General features: G+C 49.5%; 1 protein-coding gene across 2 annotated transcripts in view; it reads right to left on the bottom strand.

Moving 5' to 3' along the window:
- Positions 1-22,745, bottom strand: part of SEPTIN7 (septin 7) — a 704,343-nt gene that overhangs the window by 5,572 nt on the left and 676,026 nt on the right. For both annotated transcript variants that reach the window (XM_069613251.1, XM_069613252.1), the window contains one exon: positions 18,779-18,918. In XM_069613251.1, the coding sequence (XP_069469352.1) occupies positions 18,779-18,918 (140 nt within the window). The remainder of the gene's footprint in view (positions 1-18,778; positions 18,919-22,745) is intronic.

Below are 22,745 nucleotides of genomic sequence, written 5' to 3'. Positions count from 1 at the left end.
CCCTTAGGAAGTTAAGTTTTACCCATTGTTAATTGCTAAAAATAGGCCTCCAAAGGGGCTACCCTTTTCAGCTTTTTGTAGGAAGATCGAATAGCCAATCATCATTTTTTCTGTTAGCCAGACCTATTGATACAGTTATCCTAAATTCTGATGGCTCAAAAGAAGTAGATGCGAAATTAGAGATACAGTTAATGCCTCTTAAGTTCCACGATAAGGGTACTTGGTTCAATCTAAAAACACCTCTGATCCTTAATTGAATTGAAAGATTGAGACAGCATGTCCGGTAAACTAGACCAGTCAACATTGTTTGCTTACTACTTACTGGGCCCTGAAATTACTGATCTTGGTACGTTTCTTCCACATCGCACATTTACTCTCACACATTCCCCCAAATCTGTGCACCTCAGCTGGGGGTATTGGCTCCCCTTTTCAAACATGCCACACCTCAACTTTCGAGCTATCACGAAGGGCGTTACTAGCATATGGGACGATATCATACCCCATTAACATTGATGTTTCTGCCTGGTGCCAGCTAAGTTTGAAAAATAGTCCATATGGTATATGTAACACCACAAAATCATATTCGTCATTCGGGAATTCTGCTTGTGAAATATTTGCAAATGTTATTAAACTCGAATGGGGAATTTCAGAGAATATAGTTGATCGGTTTAAGGGGCCATGCAAGTTATTGGGAAAGATGGATTCAATGCCAATCGTTTAGGGCTAGCAATAGGACCTTACCAATTCTTAAAGATTTTGGTGGATATTTAAACCAATATTGTTGGAGACTGTCAATAGATATTCCTGAACCAGTTCTGCAAAACACGAATTTTCAGACTATTAGTTGACTTTCATTACCCTTATCCGTTCGCTCGAGGTTCAGTGAATACGCACAGATTCTATGGAGGTGGTTGACAGTCTAACTCTTCTGCAGCTGTTCTTGAACTGTTTAAATTTTTTATTTTTCCTTCTAACAGTTTATTTTTCGTGATTTCTTATTTGTTCATCTCTTCCGCAGCTTGACTCTTGACTAATTCTCGTCTTCATTCTTTTAAGCAACAAACCTTAGGGTGGGGTACAGGGCAATTGTGGGCCCAGCCAAGATGGCCACTAGTCTTGAGCCCTCAACCAGCCGTACTGAAATCCAAACAGCATCCGGACATTGTGGCAAGAGCCCTGCAGGGAGGTGATGGACAAATCCTGCAGGGTCTCACAACTGGTAAAACGTCAGTGTTATCTGGCTGGCAGGAGCCCTGTGCTAAAACCGAAAGGCTGTTGCAGCCTGAACTGGATGTACAGCTGCGGCATGTGCAGTACCAAAGGATTGCCTATGTGAGCAGCAACCGGAGCGGGAGTGTTAGCCGGCACCAGGAATTGTGAGACTGCAGTGCGGGGGAATGATTGGATTCCGCTTGGAAGACGCTGCGACTGCTGGGGAAGGTACGCAGCAGCGGCCCAGGTGCGCCCGAGGGTGGGTATACAGGCCGAGAGTTTCTGCGAGGAGCGCTGAGCTGTGGACTTGCCTGGCGGGGACCCGTGAAACCTAGCGGCCTGGGGTTTGCCGAGCCGGTACCTGGTGTGACTGCAGGCTTGTTGTGGCTCTGGTGGGACCCCGGGCAGCTACTGAAGCCATTTTGCCGCCAGCGCAGGTCTGACTGGGCTGCCTTCTTCACATCCTGGAACGTCTCCAATCTAGGCTGCGTTGGCGTTTGGTGGCAGCCCCCATCTGCGTTCAAGCTACGGCATGGTCCAATTGAGTTGCTGTGGGTGGCTATTCACCCGGTGTTTGTTGGGTGCTCTGTCCATGCGGAGCAGGAGGGGACCTGGTGGCTGCTTTCATCGCGGTCTCAAGGGAGTGGCTTGTGTCGGCAGAAAACACTTTTGCTGGTGAGAAGGCTGTGGAGGGAGGGACGGAAGCATTACACTCAGGCACACGTTTCACTGATAAGCAGACATGGAGAGCTGTGCATGCATGTGCTACGGCCTCTGCTGTGCTGGGTGTAGGGTCTCCTGGGCTCTAGGATCTCCTGTTCCTGCGGCTTTTCAGGGCCAAACTCGATTGGTGGTGGAACTTTTCAGACACCTTTGCCGGTTGGGGTGCATCAGAGGTAGGGGCAGTGCTGTTCTGGTTGTCCACCGAAGAAATGGAGCTGGCATTCATGTGTTCTGGACACTACAGGACTGAGAGAGAGTGCTGGGTACAGGGAATACGGAATAGGATCACCTAGCTGGCTGGTTTTACAGAGGCAATCTCGTTTGGCAGTGGGGCATCTGTCCACAGCCCCACAGCCTAGATGCCCAGTGGCAGAGCCCTGGATGGGCGCAAGGCCCGCTTTGTTGATACCTGAAGCTGGGGTGTAGGCTGAGGTCACATTATACAGCATATCCAAGGGGTTGCGACGTGCTGACCCCACAGCAATCTACTATGGGTAAAGCAGAGAAAAACCAACCCAATTTTCAATTTGACACCCCAGCCCACAACAAGAAAGACAGTGCAGCAGAGTTGCATCCCGGTGCAGAGTCGGCTCAGGGGGCGGCAGTGCCCAACAATGCCCTGGATGATGTACGTGCAATGTTCCCGCAGGTGCAAGCAAGGATTCAGTCGCTCGATGGGAAAATGCACAAGTTAACCGGCAAGGTTGATCACATGCAGGTGTGACTGGACAAACACTGAGCAAGGCTGGATGAGGCTGAGACTAGATGGTCTATAGTGGAGGATGTGTCATTGGAAAAAGCGCAGGTGGTAGTCCAGGTCCGGAGGGCACTTAAGGAGCTGGCTGAGAAGCAGGATGGCCTGGAGTACAGATCTAGGAGAAATAGACTGAGAATAATTGTTCCCTAATGGGCAAATCAGAAGTCCATGGAGCTCTTGCTGGTCTCTATCATACGGGAGGCTTTGGATCCAGAGGACTTCTCCTCGGCGTTCATTGTGGAACGCGCGCATCGGATCCCCAGTGGGGGGAGGCCAGTACCTGGCGTGCAAGCCTGTCCAATAATAGCAAAGCTGCTGATCTATCAGGACAGGGATCTAGCACTCCGTAAGGCAAGGGAAAGGGGTACCCTAACATTTAAAGAAGACAATCTGAGGCTAACAATTTTCTGGAATCCTTATTACAGGCCCCCAGAGAAGGGGGGTGTGGCGCTGATCGGGGGTCTTCACCATTGAGGGGCAATGACTGAGTCTGGCTCTACATTTTTGTGTATATGCTCTGTGATAAGAGGTGCTGAGGGTGGCCACATGAGTTCGGAGGGCGGTGAGGTGGTTGGGCTCAGTAGAGCTCCTCATGCAGTTGCACAAGAGTTACAGTTTGGGGCGTGGGGGGATATCTGGCAGATTGGGGTTGCTGGTGGGGTTGGGGCTGTGGTGAGGAGGTTGAGTGTTGGGGGGCTGTTTTGGGTTTTTTGCCAGTTCACCAGTCTGACTGTGTGGGACCTTTGAAATGTTGGACACTGGCTGCAGCCCAGGGGAGACGTTGGTGGGCAATGTACCAGTATGGACCCTAGTGATTAAAGGAACACTATGTCATAGGTGGAAACGCCCTTGGCTAATCTGGGTGCACTGGTCTCGGCTTGTGGAAATGTTTCACCAGGAAGTATACTCTACTGAATAAAGGGGCGATATTTATGTCTTTGAATGTCCGGGGGTTGAACTGCCCATCAAAAGGGAGGGTGAGGGAGGGACCTGAAGAGGCAAAGCCTGGGGCTGCCATAGGTATTTTTCATCCTATTCAAGTTACTTGAGTGGGGTGTGCTTACTTATAAGCGACACAGTGGAGTTTTGCTTGATTGACATGAAGGATGAGTAAGGCAGGGCACTAAAGGTCACCTGGGTATTGCTGGGGCAGTTGGTGACACTTCTCAATTACTACGGACCGAATAATGACTCCACAGTTCCCTTGGAGTGGATCGAGATCCAGTTGTCGAGGTTTAAAACCAGGTCTTATATATTGTTGGCAGGAGATTTCAATGAGGTCCTTGACCAGGCACTAGACAGAACACAGGGGGTGCATAGAGCACTCTCTTAAAGTACCCAGAGGTGTGGGTGATGTGCAAGACCAGGCTGCTGCAGGATATTTGGAGGGTCCGACATCGGGTTCACCTTTCAATCCTCAGTGCATCAGTCTACCTGCAAACTCGATTATTTCTTGATCTCTGGTATCAGCACAGGGTGGGTGTAGGAATGTAAGGGATTAGCTTGCACACTTTTGGATCATTCGCCAGTGTTGATGAGCATGGGTATCCCAGCGAAACTGTCCAGTAGACTGATGTGGGTATTCAAGGGGGAATGTTTATCGGATAAGATTTTCCGCAAGGCAATTTTGGAAGTGGTCTCTAACTTTTTTGTGGATGAAAACTCTGTCCAGTCCAAGGCAGTGTTGTAGGAGGCCTTAAAGTGCGTTTTGTGGGGGGAATGTAGATCGAAAAAGAGGCCGGGATACTAAGTACGATTCGGAAGGAGTTGGCCGATAGTGAGGCCAAAATATATCAGTTGCAGGTGGACCTGGACCAGGGCAGAGGGGTGGGGCAGAAGGTACAATTGCAGGGTGAGTTGGAGAGATTTCAGGAGACCGCATGTAGGGAGTTTCGGTTCTTGCAGAGGCAATCAGCAGTGCGGCAATATGGACAAGGTCAATGCCTGGGTAAGCTGCTGGCCAGGACAGCTAGCACAGAGTCCTCCCAGACTCATGAGATTGCCATTAAAGACAGGGGTGGGGTAGTACGTTATACACAGTGATATTGGACACGCGCTCTGGGAGTCTTATGTAAGGTTATACTTGTCACAATGTGAGGCACAGCACCCAGAGATAGACCGATTCCTTGATCAGGTTGCACTGTACTAGCTGGATGATGAGGAGAGGGAATTGTTAAAACTGTCCCATTATGGAGAAGAAGGAGGTTTACCAAACAATCAAGTCACTCTCGGCGGGCAGGGCCCTGGGGCCAGACGTGCTTACAGCAGAATTTTATAAGGCTTATGCAGCTGTCCTTGTCCCATGCTAAGGAGAATTCTAATTTCTGTATCAATTCCCTTCTACCTTAGAGACCCACCAGCTCTTTTGCTGGACTTTAGGACTTTTTGATTTTTATGCTAGAGAGAGCGAGACCTTTTTCCCAATCATGTATTTTTCTTTGATTTGAACCCCGTGTTTGATTTAGTTTTGGAGTCTGACAAACCCCATAGCCATCTTATTTTTGTACTGTGACCCACGGCACCCTCAGTGCAGCGTTACAAAGAAGACCTTTGGATTTTTCTAAGGTTTAAATACCTTCTCTTGGATAAACTACTGTTTCCAAGAGTAGTAAAGTAAAAACGACTTTACTTACCCTTTTCTCTTTGTAGACCCAGCACACGCCATCTTATGTGATGTGCTGGGGGATTTCTTAGTATCCCCTTTGTCTACCTTCTCATATAATATTTCTTATGTTAACCTTACAACAATTAATGGCCAGTGGCAGTGGTTTAATTTTTCTTACCATTGTGCGTTTTCACCGCAGGCTTAATCCTCAGCTGAAGTATTGCACCTATGGGTGCCCATTTTGTCAAAATGGTCCTGGTCTTTTTTCGCCATTTCTTGTTTGTAAGGTCCTTCTTGAGATTTAGTTTTACAAAGGTAGCGGGCGCCCCTCTCTTGCAAGAACAGACATGATAACCTGTTCGGTGGTTATTAACCACTTGAGAGTTCGCAGCCACTGCTTTTACTCACTGTGCCTTTCACAGATGGGAAATATCCATTTGCATATCAGTCTGATATGCAAATGGATATTTCCCATCTGTGAAAGGCACAGTGAGTAAAAGCAGTGGCTGCGAACTCTCAAGTGGTTAATAACCACCGAACAGGTTATCATGTCTGTTCTTGCGAGAGAGGGGCGCCCGCTACCTTTGTAAAACTATTTTTTAAGGAACCTGGGATTGGTAACCCTGGGTCTCCTGGGGGCAACCAGACGTGGTCTCCCTCTCACTGTGCTTAGAGAGGCATCAGCTTCACCTCACTGATGATCCCCAACAAGGGTGAAACACGTGTATGGGGTTGCTGGTGGTACTCTCGTTCAGATTGGAATTGCCATTGTATTTCGGTGCTGGACTGCCCCTGGGCAGGACAAAGACTGATATGCAAATGGATATTTCCCATCTGTGAAAGGCACAGTGAGTAAAAGCAGTGGCTGCGAACTCTCAAGTGGTTAATAACCACCGAACAGGTTATCATGTCTGTTCTTGCGAGAGAGGGGCGCCCGCTACCTTTGTAAAACTACTTCTTGAGATTTACTCTGCGTGCCAAACCAGATTTGGCCCCTTTGTTAGTTTTGTCTTTGGTGGGATTCACTGGTGAAGCCCGCCTCTGGCTCCAGCATGTCTGGCAGGGCAGGAAGCGAGGGAGGTTCCCAAAACTCCCTGTGCTTCGTCTCCTTGGTTACAGGAATGCATCCAAAGGTGATTGGCTGGCTGGCTGTCCTTGGAGGAAAAACACCTTGCTGTGTGAGTGACAGCTAAGCTGCGAATGAAAGGGAGAAAGTTGCATAAAAGGCAAGGTCTTTTGCAAGGAAGGCAGAGTCAACCACTGGATGAAGGAACCGAAGAACAAACTGGAAGAGAAGCATGCTGCACCCTCCTGGACTGTTTGCCTGGTGAAGCTCTGCTGCAGTGCTGAAGCTCCAAATTTCGAATCGACTAGAGAAGCCCGGGAAGGACAACTTCTTTTCTTGGGTTGGTGGGACCAACTGACCCCAAGACAAACTTGACTGGAACCCCTCTACCTGCTGGCTGTACTTCTTTGCTGCTGGAACAGAGTGTCAGGGGACAGGAACACCAGAATCGAGTGCATTGTTTTTAAGCCGGACCCGATCTCCAGGAAGATCCTCTGGACACCCTCGAAGCAAGAGTATCCGAGCCGGAGCAAACTCAGAGTGCTGGACTCCAGAAGCAAGGAGAGCCCACAAGTTGTCCAAGAACCGCACTGGTGCTATTTCCGAGTCGCTGAAACCGCGAAGTGCCGCTGATCTGGAGTGTGCCCATCGCTGCCGCTGACATTTAAAACCATAATGCAGGATCTAGAGGACTACAACAGGAACAGAAGCCAGCTGGAACCCTTTCTTAAGACTCAAGGTACTGTGTAACTAGGGTTACTTAACTCTTGCTGTGTGTAGATTGCTTGCTCTCACTGGAGATTTGCATTTTCTGACCTTTGCAGAGTTCCTTGCTTCTTTGCTCTTCAAAGCCTCCCAGCTGGTGGCCCAACAGTGATTCTTTTTACAAAAAAAAAACCTCTTTAAACACTGTACAAGACTTTTGTGCTACCTTCCAGAAGTGCCTCAGCTCCCCTAGACTTTGCTCAATTGACATTGGCTGTCCTGGCTCCCTGAAGACTCTTCTTACCCCCTGACTTGATCCGTCCCTCCAAAAAGTCATACATACTTTACTTGTATAACTCGGAAACTGTTAACCTTTATTTCATTGGGGATTGAAAAGTGCTTCCTGTTTAGAGAAACTTGTTAACCTTAGTTTCCTTCCCTAACCTATTCCCTTTCCGCACAACCTCAGTATTGCATTAAGTGTAAAAGTGATATCAATGTCCACAGTGTCCTAGCAATTGAAGTCACCTCAGGGTGTAAAAGTGTGTGTTTTACATCCCGAAAGGGTATCTACTTAACTGAAACTGGAGGAGAGTATTTTATTGTTGCATATTGCCCTTTCTAAAGAAGGCTTATTTTAAAACTGTTAATTATTTAAATAAGAAACCTTTAGTATAATTGTTATTTGAATACCCGTCACTCTGAATCGCTATGTTACTCTTCTACAGCTCACATTGACCCCTCTTGAGATGAGCATGGCTGCTCAGTTACTACCAACTTGTGTAGTACAGGCATATACCTACCTATTGCCGAGAGGACGAGGCTGGTGCAGTTTCCCACAGGGTTACCGCATACAATCTTGCCTAAAATTCTACACTTGTAGGGGGATCTCTCAACAGGCTGTGGATGATGGGAGGCTCCCTGGTACAGGAGGCGGTGGTCACTTTATTATTAAAACCAGGCAAGGAGGCGGATGTCTGTGCATCTTACTGACCCATCTCGTTCATTAATCTAGATAATAACATTTTAGCCAAGATCCTGGCTACCAGGTTGGCTCCCTTGATGCGTCGTGTGAAGTTGGACCCATCTGGCTTTATCCCGGGCAGGTCCACATCTTATGGTTTGAGGCTTATTTTCGGGTTGATGTCTGTAGTGGACCCGGGTGCCTCATTAGGGGCAGCAATGCTGGACGCCAGGGTTCGGTGGGAGACCCTTACGGCACCGCTTGAGAGGGAAGGGCTTGCGCTACCAGAAATGGGATTGTATTAAGACTCAGCACAGGCGTCATTTGTGTCGTAGTGGTTCTCCCCGATACAGACATGAGGCACGTGCAAATAGAGAGGGCATTGGCTGCCCCCTCTATGCTGCGGGCTACGCTTCTCACTGCTCCGCAGAACCCTGCGAGACCCAGGAACATGGTGGAACTGACCTGTAGGACTTGGGTACAGATGGAGAAGAGGGGAGAAGACTGAGTTGCTGTACTCTCCGAGTCTGGCAGTGGTTTTCATACCAGGAGTCCCACTGACGAGTGAAAAGGGGTATGTTCAGTGTATGGCTAAACAGGGCATCTATCAATTCCAAGGCCTGTTCCCGCTGGGGCACTTCATCTCTGTAGTTGAGTTTAAGGAGAAGTGCAGCAGTTCCACATTAGATTTGTTCTTGCATTACCGGCTCAGGAACATGCTGAAGGAGCTGTGTGCTACATTTCCGGGCACACCGGCAGAGGCCCAGCTATTCCATGGTGCAAAAACGGTTCCAGGTGAGGGGAGGCTGGTATCTAGGTTATATACAAAGATAATGGACGTTGGGGTGGGGTGGGCGGATGTGGCACATGCAAAGTGAGAAAGATCACTGGGCCAGTGGATTACGGCGGAAGTGTGGTGGTACTGCTGCAAGCAAACTAGAGTGGTTGCGTTTAATAGTCAGCATGCATTAATAAACTTCAGGTTTCGTCATCAGTCGTATTATAAGCCAGCGGTTTTATATGGGTTTTTCCCGGTAGTTCTTGATGCCTGCAAGAGATGTTCATATTCTCTGGCATACTTTATCCACCTATTCTGGAGCTGCCCACGAATCATGGGGTTTTGGAAAGCAGTGGTGTCAGATTATTGGGGACCGTGTTGAGCCTTCCCCACTGATGTCTCAGATAGAATATACGGGTTGTGTTGCTAGTCATGTAAGGAGGCTGTTGGGGTTATTGTTGATATTAGCAAGAGTTAGGGTTGCCATGGTGTGGGGCGGAAAATGGGCACCTGATGAAGGTCAATGGGGGAAAAGATGTACTGCATTGTAACCATATGGAAAGGGAATATAATGCTGTGGTGCATCTGTGTGCCAGGCCCAAGGACAATTGGGGGCCGTACAAACTATTTGATTTGCAGAGCACGGACGGAATATCTAATACCTCAATAAGGGGTGTGGGGGAGCCGTCCATGATCTTAGTACTTTGTGCAGGATGGAGGAGGCAGGGTCAAGGGTGCAAAGTCTGCGACTTGAAGTTGGGGAATGGACATAACCGAGAATGTAAGACAAGGAAAGCAATGTCTGCTGAGTGGTGCTCAATTGCCATATGGTGTTAATGACATTGTTATGTGCATTATTGTGATGGGTTCGGAGTGGTGAACTGTAAATTGATTTTTTGTGTTTTCATTTTTCTTTTGTTGGCCCATAGAACAAGTACAGGGGACAGAACCACATACGCACACCATCTTCTTTCAGTGTTTCAACAGTGTGAGCCAGGATTATTGGTGCTTTCCGGTGCTTTGGGTTGACCAGCTTTCTCAATGATATGCAACAAAGTAGCACAATTCAACATGTGGCAGCAGCTTGTGACTTAAAGAAGCTTGGGACTGGCAGGCAATCTCTGAGCTACAATGACTAAGTGGTTTCTATGCCAGGCAAATGGAGTCCGAATTTCAGCAGAGATCAGTTCAACATGCAGAAATGACTCATAGCTTGAAGAAGCTTGGAGCAGGTTGACATGTTCGGGTCAGTGTAGCGCGAAGGGGCCCCACACAGCTTGTAGTGGAGTGTCAAAGGCAGCTCAGTTGCGTCTTTGCAGTGGCTCGAAGGTATTAGAAGAACACACAGTCTCTCGAAGTCGCTCGAAATTGTAGAGAGCCAAAGGCAGCATCTTTTGGTCCTTAGTATGCTGCAGACAGGATCCCTAGGGAAAGTTGAATTTCTTCTGCCTGTCCAAGCAAGGAAGGTAGCCAGGGGCACTTGCAAAACTTGCAACTGTAGCAGAAAGTCATGGGTACCAGTGTGCAGCTGCAGTCAGGCTTTCTACCCAGGAGACAAATGCAAATGTTTCCCTAGAGCAGTTAGGGGAGAGGGTGTGCGCCCGCATGGAAATCCTTGTTTTGAAGATTCCAAGTGGACTTTTGAAGATGGTTCTTTCAGATAAAAGTGATGGGGTTCACTACCTATATAGACACTTTGCCACAGCGGATGGTTCCATTCCAAGCCTCCTGAAAGAGACAAATCCCTACTGCTTTAACAAGCGTTATTTCCTTGTGACAGCTCCCAGCGTCCTGTCTGCAGGAAGCTGAGTGAAGGGGGGTGGGGAGGATTGGTCTCAAGAAGGAAGTAGGGTGGCAGGGAAATCCAAGATGAACAACCCTTCTCCAGTGTAAAGGTGCCGTCCAGCTACACAGTCTTCCCCCTTCATACCATGTCTGCCTTTGATTAAAAAGGAGTAATGCTTTTCCTAATGGGACTTCTAGACTGTATTGCAAGGGCCTCCCTGCAGCTTCCAGCCCTCAGCCTACCCCTTGTGGAGGTACACCTTGTTCTCCTGGAAAATGAGCCGCAGAAAACAAGGAACATCCTCATCAAGCACATCATGTGTTGTGGATGAAATCTGCAAGCCAGAAGTAATAAACAGATGCATCTGCCCTGAAGGTCCGGTGTAAACAAAGCAGAAATAATAAAAGTAATCATATTGGGTTTGGCAGTTTGTTGTAGATTTCCTAATCTATCATTATATCAAACCAGTTTAGATTATTAATCTTTAGCCGAATTTCTGCCACCAGACAACTGGGGTTATGCATATTAAGACATTTTAAACATGGCCGCCAGAACTTTCAAAGGCAGCGCATGGCTGGTGTAATTTATTTAATATTTTAGAAAGGCACATTTCACTCTGCCATGTTTCTCAATCACATTTCAGTTAGTGGTGTGTTAGTAGACAGGGTCCAGTAAAGTACACATGTGAAGGAGCAAGTTACTTACCTGTAACTGTTGTTCTCCAGCATGCGTCTGGCATGGATTCACATGCTCATGAATATTCCCCGTCATCAGGCTGGGAATCCTCGGTAAAGAAAAAATCAGTATCAGTTTCGTTTCTGATCTGTCTTTCGTAGTAGTAACCAATCACTGATCTCTGCGTCATACTCACCACAGCCAATGACTGCCCTCTACTTAAGCCCCGCCTCTAGCAGCCATCTTCAGATTTGGTAGCACTTGAAGAGGCAGTATGACCAAGTGAAGAGCCGCAGAGGGTTAGGCGGGAGGGTTCGCATGTGAATCCATGCCAGACCCATGCTGGAGAATAACAGTTACAGGTAAGTAACTTGTTCCTTCTCCAGCATGGGGTCTGGCATGGATTCACATGCTCATGAATATAAGAATAAATAGCAGTACACATATGCACAACCACGGGGGTGGCAAAAGGCTCAACATTAAGCAATACAAAAAACTCAACATTAAGCATCTCTTACCTCCTCACCAGGCTCACCTTAAGTGAACAGGTTGCGCAGAACTGCTTGGCCGACCCTGGACTCCTCCCTGGAATCCCGATCGACGCAGTAGAATCTCGCGAAGGTGTGCGTCGACCTCGACGTAGCAGCCCTGCAGATGTCCAGCAGGGGCACACCAGATAAGAAAGCCGTAGTAGCAGCGATCGCTCTGGTCGAATGGGCTCTCGGACGGCCTGGCAGCGGTCGGTTAGCCAACCGGTGGCAGTGCATGATGCAGCCGGAGAGCCATCTGGAAATAGAAGACTTCGAGAGAGCCTTCCCTTGATTCACAGGTCCAAAGTTCACGAACAGCTGTGATGTCCTCCGGAAACTCTTCGTGCGGTCCACGTAGAACTTCAGCGCTCTAGCCACATCCAGCGAGTGCAAAGTCCTCTCGGCCGGCGATGGAGACGGGAAGAAAACAGGTAACACCAAGGGCTCGTTAAGATGGAAGTCCGACGGCACCTTGGGCATAAAGGAGGGGTGCGTCCTAAGCACCACCCTCGAGGCATGGAAAGTCTCAGTACGGTGCTTTGCAGGATATGGCCTGGATCTCTCCCACTCGTCGTGCGGAGGTAATGGCCACCAGGAATGCAGTCTTCCACGACACAAACTTCATCGGTGCGGAGTGCATCGGCTCGAATGGGGGCCCCATGAGCCTGGTCAGCACCACGTTAAGTTCCCACGCCGGGGCCGGGGCCTTCACCGGCGGGAACGACCGGAACAGTCCTTTCATAAACTCTTTTACCAGTCGATGGGACCACAGGGACGTCTGTCCTGTGGTTCTGGTATATCTGGAGATCGCCGCCAGATGAATCTTAATGGAGGCATGGGCTAGCCCAGCCTTTGCCAGCGATAGCAGGTACGGCAGCACTTGAGGGGCTGTAATCCGTAGGGGGTTGATCTTCTGTGCTCGGCACCAGATAGAGAACCTCTTCCACTTATGACCGTAGCTTTTGAGAGTCGAGGACGCCCTGGCCTTTGCAAGAAACTCTCTGCAATCGGCCGGTATATCGTAGCCTCCAAACTCTAGTGCTGCAGGAGCCAAGCCTGCAGGTTCAGCGACGCCGGGTCATGGTGTAAGATGGCGCCTCCTTCTCTGGAGAGAAGGTCCGCGTCCGCCGACAGCTTGATGGGAGGGGACGTTGACAAGTCCAGAAGGTCCGGGAACAGATCTGCCTCGGCCACGCCGGTGCGACGAGGATCATCCTGCACCGGGACCTCTTGAGCTGGCTGAGTCGTCGAAGCAGCAACGGCAACTGAGGGAACGCATACAGGTATAGGCCGTCCCAGGGGAACGAGAACGCATCGCCCATGCTTCTCGGCGGGGGAAACCTGCTGGCGAACCTCTTGCACTTCGAGTTCGTCGCTGTTGCGAACAGGTCGATTTGGGGTTTGCCCCATCGTCGGAAGAGTTGATCCACCTGATCCTGGCGCAGTTCCCACTCGTGACACGCGCGCAGCTCCCTGCTGAGCGAGTCGGCGATGGTGTTGCTTTCTCCTGCCAGGTGGAAGGGAACCAGGATCATCCCCTGGGCGACCGCCCAGTGCCACAGATCCTATGCCTCCTTGGATAGGGCTGGGGATCTGGTGCCTCCCTGCTTCCGTATGTAAAACATTGTCGTGGTGTTGTCCGTGAAGATCCGCACCACCTTGCCCTTGAGCGACGGGAGGAACGATTTGAGAGCCCAGAACACGGCTCGGAGTTCCAGGACGTTCATGTGCAGGAGCCTCTCCTCCGGGAGCCAGAGGCCTCTTGCGTGGAGATCTCCGGTGTGGGCGCCCCAACCTTCCAGGGAGGCGTCCGTCGTCACCGTCTCCTGGTACGCCGGCGTCTGAAAGTCCTTGCCCGCCATGAGGTGCGCTCGAACGCCCCACCACTGAATCGCCCGCCGGAACACCTCGTTGAGGGGGACCCTGTCTTCGAAGGTGCCCGTCGCCTGCATCCAACGGGCGTAGAGAAATTCTTGAAGAGGGCGCATCCGTTGTCTGCAGAGGCGCACCAGGTAGATGCAAGAGGACATCATCCCCAGGAGGGACTTGATGGACCTCACCCTGGCCACGACCGTGGCTAGCAGGCGCTGCACTTTGCCTAGAATGGTCTTCGTCCATTCTTCCGACGGGGCCGCCAGGCACCTTACTGTATCGAATTTCGCTCCCAGAAACAGGGCCACCTGCGACGGCACCAGGTGGGACTTTGGGTAGTTTATGGTGAATCCCAGGTCTGCGAGTAGCTGGACGGTCCTCGCGGTGTGTTCGGCGGCGAGTTCCCTCGTCCTTGAGCGGATGAGCCAGTCGTCCAGGTAGGGGTAGACGTGAATCCCTTGCAGGCGCAGCCGCGCCGCCACTGGTGCTAGGCACTTGGTAAAGACCCTGGGGGCCGACTTCAATCCGAACGGCAGTGCTCTGAATTGGTAGTGGCGTCCCTGGACGTCCCTGGGCGTCCCTGGGCGTCCCAGACGTCCCAGGCGTCCCTGGTAGTGGCGTCGTTCTGGAGTCCTCCGAAGTGTAGCTCGACGAAATCTTCACCCTTGAGGGGCACAGACGAATCCGACACGGGTCCCCGTTGATCGGATGTAGGATCGGTGGAGCTTGAGGCTCTTTTGACCGAAAGAATCGAAGTTTTTTGTGAAAAAGCGCGAAAAAATAGCACTAAAGCTCGAGAGCAATAGCACGAGGATCCCAACACATGAAAGTGCGGTAAAAATCTGAAGATGGCTGCCAGAGGCGGGGCTTAGGTAGAGGGCAGTCATTGGCTGTGGTCAGTATGACGCAGAGACCAGTGATTGGTTATTACTACGAAAGACAGATCAGAAACGAAACTGATACTGGTTTTTTCTTTACCGAGGATTCCCAGCCTGACGACGGGGAATATTCATGAGCATGTGAATCCATGCCAGACCCCATGCTGGAGAAGTAAGCATCCTCCAGGTCCAACGACGATAGAAAGTCGCCTTCCTCCAGCTGTCCCAGTACGTGCTGGAGGGTGACCATCCTGAACCTTTGTAATCTGATGTATTTGTTCAAACGACGAAGGTCCAGGATGGGGCGCCAGCCGCCCGTCTTCTTCCTGACGAGGAAGTACCTTGAGTACACCCCAGAGCCCCGGATCCTCTTCGGGACAAGCTCGATGGTGCCTTTCCTGAGCATCGCCCGTACTTCCAACAGCAGTTGCGGGACGTGATTTTCCTTCCTGGCCACAAGTGGAACGTGAGGGCACTTCTTCAGGAATTCGATAGAGTGTCCTCTTGCCAGGGTATCCAGCACCCAACGGTCAGTGGAGATGGACTTCCACACGCCGATGAAATTCGTCAGCCGGCCTCCCACCGGGGTGCTTCGGTGGGGGCCCGAGACCACGGCCGGTTCAGTCCTGCTTGGAGGTGGTGGCCTTGCCGCCCTGGCCACCTTGCCGACGGCGGCGAGGCGCTCCCTGCTTGCCCCGACCCATGTAGGCCTCCTGAGACGAGGAGCGTGCCGCCTGGCGGTAGGACGACGAGCCACCGCTGGATCCCTTGGAGGCACCCTGTCTGCCTCCGGAGCTCCGAAAGGGCCGTCGTTGCTGAAGGGCTCCTAGGGCGCGGGCCGTCTGTGTCCGTTTTTATGGCTTGGAGGGATTCGTCCACCGCCTTCCCGAACAAGTTGCTGCCGTCGAACGGCATGTCCAACAAGCTGGTCTGGACGTCCTGACGGAAGTCGGTCGCCCGGAGCCAACTCCGTCGTCGTAGGCAAACACCGTTGCCCAGCTGGCGGAACCCGGTATCGGCAATATCGGTTGCCACCGTTATGGCATGGTCCGACGCCGCCTCGCCCTCTTGCAGTATTTCCAGGGCCTCAGACCTCTTGTCGTCCGGCAGGAAGTCCAATATGGGGGCCAGCTTAAACCAGAGCTTCCTGTCGTAACGGGCCACGATTGCCAGGGCGTTGGCCGCTTTGATCGTCGTCGCCGCCGCCGAAATGACCCGCCGCCCCATGGCGTCCAACTTCTTTCCGTCCGGCGGGGAATTCGACGTCGAGGCTCCTGACCCCGCCGCTTTCTTCTTCGCCGCCGCCGAGACGACCGAGTCTGGCGTTGGCTGGGCCCTGAGGCACAGGGGAGCGGTTTCGGGGACCCGGTAATTCTTCTCGTACCGGTCCCATTTGGCTGGTGCCGTGGAGGGGTTTTTGAGAACCGACAGGCCCTCCTCCCAGATGTCATCGATTAGAGGCACCGCGATGACAGTCTTCCTCTTGGCCTCCCGGCGCTGATAGAGGAAACCTTCCTTTTTCTGCTCCTCCGGGCAGAGCTGGAACAATTCGGACGCCCTGGCGATCATGGCGTGCAATGAGCCAATCTCGTCGGGCGGCGAGGCCTGTGCGACGGGAGACCCGTTCCGTCGTCGTCGCCCTCAGAACCCGTCGTCGAGCCCAACGCACCGTCATCTCCCGACTCGTGGGAGGATGAGGAGGGAACTGTAGGCCTTACGGGGGCGAGCGGAGGAGAGGGTTGGGTCTTCCGTCGTTTGTTCTGAGGACTTCCCGACGGGCCAGGTTGCGGGTCCTCCGGCCTGGGCCGTGGGAATCTCGTCCTTATCTCAGAGCATAAGGACTGGATCGCAGACAAAATGGCTGCCGAGCCATCCTGAGGACTAGGTTCCGGCTGCGCCGGAAGGGAAGGCTGCTCTTCCTCGCCATCGTCGTCTTCCTCGGTTATCTCCCGAGGATCTTCCTTACGGGATCGAACCTTCTTGAATTGGACTTCGAGGTTCCTCACGGCCTCGGTCAGTTCCTCCTCCGAGGCCGACTCCGAGCTCGAGGAGGCTACCGTGCCCCCCCTCGCTTCTTCCATCATGGCAGCCACGACGATGGGCTGAAAAGAGGATTGCCTCCTTGGCGGCAGGGAAACTCTAGTCCCGGAGGCAGTCTCCGCTGGCGGGGTCTCTGCCACCTTGGCCAGAGTCGCCGCGATCGCCTCGATAGAGGCCTTTGCCTGCTGGGTAGGGACCTTCACCACCTTAGGTGCGTCCCAGGCCTTCTCCTTCGGGGGAGGGGCGACGCCTCACTCCCCCTCTTCCGAGATCGGACAGGGCTTCTCCCGAAGCTTACCAGGGGTCTCGGACTTCCTCCTCCCCGAACCGGAGCGCTGGCTCGTGGTTGATGGTGCCGGGGAAGGTGCGCCCTGCCTGTCGACTGAAGAGCCCGACCTTTCGGTGCTCCCGGAGCCAGCGGACTCGCGGCACTTGGCCTGGTGTTGGGACCCCGTTGCCGGGGGCCCCGCACAGGACTTAGAAGCCCGCTCGGGCCCTTTCTTCTTCTTCTCACCCGTTGAGCCCTTCTCCAACCAGCTGGCGAGACGGGATCAACGGTCCCTCATGGTCCGCTCCGACAAGTTCTTGCAGAACTGGCAGTCCTTCTCTACATGAGTCTTGTCCCCAGGAAGACAGTAGAGGCATCGCGAATGTTCGTCTTCCTTAAACACATTCTGCAGCCCGCATCCAGGACAGCTGCGAAACAGCTTGGGTCCGGGCGACAAACTCGCATCCTGGGCCATCTCGAAGTAGGTTGCGAATCTTCTGGAATCCTCCAAGAAGTTGATTCGACAAAATCTTCTCCCTTGTGGGGCGTAGGAAAATCCTGCAACGGGTAGCCGTTAACGGGAGTAGAAACGGTGGAGCTTGAGGCTCGATTAACTGAAAAAATGAGAAAATTCACCTGAAAAAGCGCGAAACACGCAGTAAAAGCTCGAGAGCTAAGCACAAGGACTCCCAACACTTGAACGTGCGGTAAAAATCTGAAGCTGGCTGCCAGAGGCGGGGCTTAGGTAGAGGGCAATCATTGGCTGTGGTCAGTATGACGCAGAGATCAGTGATTGGTTACTACTAAGAAAGACAGATCAGAAACGAAACTGATACTGATTTTTTCTTTACCGAGGATTCCCAGCCTGACGGGGAATATTCATGAGCATGTGAATCCATGCCAGACCCCATGCTGTTAGAACTATACTTTTCAGTGTGGAGAATTTTGAAAGTAGGGCCGCTTAGCACAGCCCACTTTGAGACTGTCACAATCACTTTGCCTGGAAAAAATAAAAACAATAGCTATGGATTGCATACCCTCGCAGATGCGATTTTGTCACACTGCGACACCTGTCGGCTCCCTACCTTCTCTTTGCACAGTTCCTGTGCCACTCATCCCTCACACAAATATACATATCGAGCAGGTAACTGTGGACCGAAGTTCGGAATGATCTCTCCCTGCATCTCCCAATGTTTGTTATTAGGCTGCAGACTGATCAGCTCTTAAGGAGGAGCCGGGCAACAGCACCCCGGCCATCTTCTTACTTCTCAGAGGGTTTGGGGAAATCTCCACAATGCGCACTTCGTGAACAAAATCAAGTTATGGTCTGAAAGACAATAGTTCTGTTCCTTTCCTTCAAACCCATGCCCCAACAGGGTTGACTCCTGTTACTGAACGATGCCCAAAGTGGATATAGCTAAGGAGTGGGAGCTACCCATCCTGGTGTATGGATGCCTACCGCCCCATAAACATTTACACCATCTGGCTCGACCAAATTACCAAAAATGGAAAATAAATCGGGCATGACAAATTGCATGCTAAGAGGACACTCATTATACAAAGTCCTAGCAAAGAACATGGCAGAAATGGATGCACTTGAGTAGTGTGATGAACTGCTGGCTTGAATCAGGCTTGTATCCCCCTTCACCACACTGCCATCTGCCTGAAATTAAATCTGCATTTAATATGCAGAATTATTGGTTGCATGGTGGCCACATCACATCCCCCAGATTGATTGCCAACCATGGCATGTTTGCATAAAGTGCTTTCCAATCACAATTTTAATATTTACCACAGGAGAGCAAAAAAGCAATGTTGCTTTACATGGAAAAAAGCAAGCATTTCGAAGGGTTCTACTCACTTGTGGTATACCGTGCACGAGTCAGAATAAATAACAGAAAAATATTTTAATACATTACCTGGAAGCATTCTGCTGTTCAAATATCCTCTGTTGAGCTTCCCAGTTTATCTTCTCGTCTTCAAACTGTCGGCGTTTCTCCTCTAATTCTTTGTGCTGCGCCTCTAAATTCTTTTTCATCTGCTCATGGCGCCTCTGAAGCTAAGAGTGACGACATTAAAAAAACATGAATCAGAATAACTTTGTGAAATAGTTTCTCAGTAAAGTTCCACCTTTCAGACAAATGTGAGTTGTTTCCCCAAACATACTGTATTACAGCCTGGTAGACCAAAGATTTCATTTTTTGCACATACATTTATCTAACTAATGTAAATTTGATAAATGACACATCCCTGTTATAGACGCTGTACAGCTTTCAACAGGTGTAAAGTCACAAGCTATTCACAGCCCAGTATTTCATGGTAGGCCCAGATTACAACTTGTTTATCAAACTTAAAGTTAAGCATTAACAGTGGCCACCTGGAATAGTATCCATGTATTAGGTACACCTTCCCTCCAACAACCTCTACAGATTGTTCACATGCATGTTATGTGAAAATTCATGTATGAGCTTTAGTTCTCAATGTATATATTGCATCAACTTATCTTGTACTTCTATAGCCTACTCTTCACGGTAAAGCTTCTAAGGAATATTATATTAACTACACATTGTCGTCCTCCTGCAAATCTTATGACTTCAATGTTTACTCCAACAAAATATATTTTTTCCTCTATACCCCTCTGCAGGTAGGTTTGGTTGGGTGCCAACGACAAACAGAAACAAACTGCAAAAACACTGGTAAGAAATGTTGATAATTTCTTGCTTGTGAATCTATTTTAGATTCCCGTGCCTGTGAATAGATTAAAGTGGTGTATTACCTGCGGGGTGGATGTAGGGTATGTACAGTATTACATATATTTCCCAGTACTGCTTTCCTACGAGAATCTGTTCCGGACTGTGCATACATTTTGAGAATGTGTGCAACAAATGCTGGGTTTCAGCCTTGCATATTGCATCCAGTGGTAAATTAGCTATAAAAGCAAGTGAAGCTTAATCAGCCCTATTGAGAGGGATTTTCTCTTGAAAGCAGCCATTTGTTGCCAAGTTCATAACACTCTTGGATACACTTAACTACCCATCTTGCAATCCGCTGTCTTGTGAAGATATCCTTTTGCACAATTACAAATGGGATTAAAGATCAGCTATACGTCCTAAGGGCCTTCGTTCTGTCCCATGACGAACACGACCGCACACGGAAGGTCCAGCTCGTGCAGGCTCTTCGCTGCATTAGATTGTGGTTCTCTTAAGAAAACTAGTAGTTCAACTGTTGGATTACATTAAATTTAGATATTAATTTAAGTGAGAACCTCGGATTAGTTCTACTGTCCAAATGTATGAGCTCGGGAGACAAGCTGTTTGGGTTAGTGTGCAGGAATAGTGATGTGTGGAGGATCTGTTCTGACCATGTGCCTTGGTGGTTGAACAACTGCCAGCCTAAGAAGGAGTAGACAACACGTTTCATGGAAATGGAGTTCGGTGAGACTGGCACTAGCCTGCGTTAGGGAGAATGTTCATTTCTTTGTCAATTTGCTTTAACCTTCGGGAACCCCAGCTCTTTTGCTGGACGCAGGGCTTTTTAATTTTTACTCCTGTGCGAGTGGGAATTTCCACCCCACTCCCTCATGTGATTTTCTGACTAGGATTTTTGGTTTCATACTGTTTAATGGAGTCTGGTAATCTCCAAAGGCATCTGCTTTTTGCATAGTGACACACAGCACCTTGTATGCAGTGCCACTAAGTCGTCCTTTGGACTTCTCGAAATGTTTGAATACATTCTCTTGGGCGAACTACTGTTCCCAAGAGTAGTAAGATGACTTTTGTCTGTCTTAACTTTTCTTTTGTGGGTCCAGCACACCACCCTATGTGGAGTGCTGGGGGGTTACACAGTAACTCCTTATCCCACTTCTCATGTAACGTTTTGTTACACTAACTTGAATGACTGGTGGCAGTGGTTTTTTTTACTAACTTTGTGCCATGTACCTGCAGACTGATTTCTCAGCTGCAGTACAGCACCAAAAGGTGACATTTTTTCCAAATAGAATATACACCTCCCCCAGTCTTCTTTTTTTGCCATTTCTTGACAGTTCCTTTTGGGCTTTTACTCTGTCTGAACCAGGTTCGAGTCCTTGGTGCCTTTTGCAGCCTTCAGCCCAGGGTGTCTGGAAAGGCAGAAAGCGAGGGATCAACTAGCTTCAAGAAATGCTTCATTTTGGCGCAACCCCCGACTTGCTTTGACTTTCCAAAGCTGCAGAATCCCAATGCCCAGGGACCCCCGACCATCGAGTGAAGGGTCTTCGGAAGTGCGAATCCGACCCAAACCTCCGAGGCCTCCTAACTTTGTGCTTCTCCAAGGTGGCTCCTCCTTAGTCAGTAGTTCAGTAGAAAAGTCAAAGAAACTATCTTACAATATTTTATAACACTAGGGCATCAGAACATTGAACTGGCCTATTGACTTTGGCTATCCTAGCTCACTAAATGCTCCTCTACTAAACCTATTGGCTTTGGAAGTGCTCGTTCCCTCACAGGTTTTAATTGTTAAACACTTATTGCTGGGATAAAAGACTGCCTACATCCCTCTGGGAGAATATAACTGTTTTAATACTTACCAAGTATGTTCAGATCTGACTAACTGTTCCCTCCTGGAAACTCAATATTGTAATGGTCATCAAAGTGCTAATACTGACCTCAAATTACATCACTCAGTGTGCTGGATCATATTTAGCATAAGAAAAGTTTACTCACTAACTGATTTGCTCTTGTTGAACTGAATCCTAACTTCTGATTTAATGTTACTATTAGTTGCTGTTTTTTAAAGATTGTCCAATTATCCTTGTGTATATATAAATATTTATACTACAACTTTAAGTGTGTAAGACTTTACTTGCATACCTGTATTTACTAAGTCTTTTCAAGTGTCTACATCAGTTGGACTCTACAAATTCTTACCCAACAGCCTGTGCAATTAATAGATTCTGTGGAAAAGAGCAAGCAATAAACCTGCCCAAGTTATCAATAGCACATTGCCCAGAGACGGCTGTTGTGGGAATCTGGATGCAAAGTTCAAGTTTTTTGTGTTGTCCTTTGCGGCGAATAAATCTGTCTGATGTACCCAACTTACTGACGATTGCCTTGGGAGTTGTGTTCTAAATTTCACACTCTTAATCTAGATGCATCGGTCTGCTGAGATGGTCAGCCAGGAAACTATTCCGCTGGTACGAGTTAAGCCACCAAGGTGATCCCCACTCTATGCACCAACGCTAGAACGGTCATGCAATCTGAGGGAGATTTGGGGAATTTGATCCGCTTTACTTGTTGATTAAAAACATTGTGGTAGGTCCGTTTCAAGTAGCGCATGCATGTTTCCTCCTACTCTGCGTATGGAATCTCTTCAGTGTTCGTTCCTTTGCAATGGTCTGTAATATGCTGATTTGCAGCGTTCGTCTAAGTGTACATATTCATTGTACCCTGAAAGATGGAGGTAGCCCCCATCTTGTCAGTTGTGCGTCTGTGGTAATGTTAATTTGTGGGTCTGCAAAATGGCTTCCTATAAACATTTGGTATAACAACCGCTAGAATCCCCCACACCTCCCTTACCTGGCCCTCATGAATGAATGGCACCACCATTCCCAACAGTTTTGTTACAGTATTCATTGTGAGACATTGGTGTCTGGTAAAGGGAAACTGACTCATAAAAGCTAATATCCTTTCCTGTGAAGACAAAGCCAATACCGTATGGGAGATTATTATTTCTCCCAGGAATTTCTGGGACTTTTTTGGCATGAGACTAGACATGACCAAACTGATTGTGAAAACCAAGTGGTGCAGTAACTGTACAGTGGTGTCTGTGTAGCTTGCACTGACTGGCAATGTTTCCAGTTAGCCTAGGCTGTAGGTAGGGGTACACATACACTACTTTAATGTACAGATG

Source organism: Ambystoma mexicanum, chromosome 5p (assembly GCF_040938575.1).
Source record: "Ambystoma mexicanum isolate Mex_15411 chromosome 5p, UKY_AmexF1_1, whole genome shotgun sequence".
Classification (NCBI taxonomy): Eukaryota; Metazoa; Chordata; class Amphibia; order Caudata; family Ambystomatidae; genus Ambystoma; species Ambystoma mexicanum.
The sequence above is the reverse complement of the archived record's forward strand: the minus strand, read 5'-3'. Positions and strand labels throughout refer to the sequence as shown.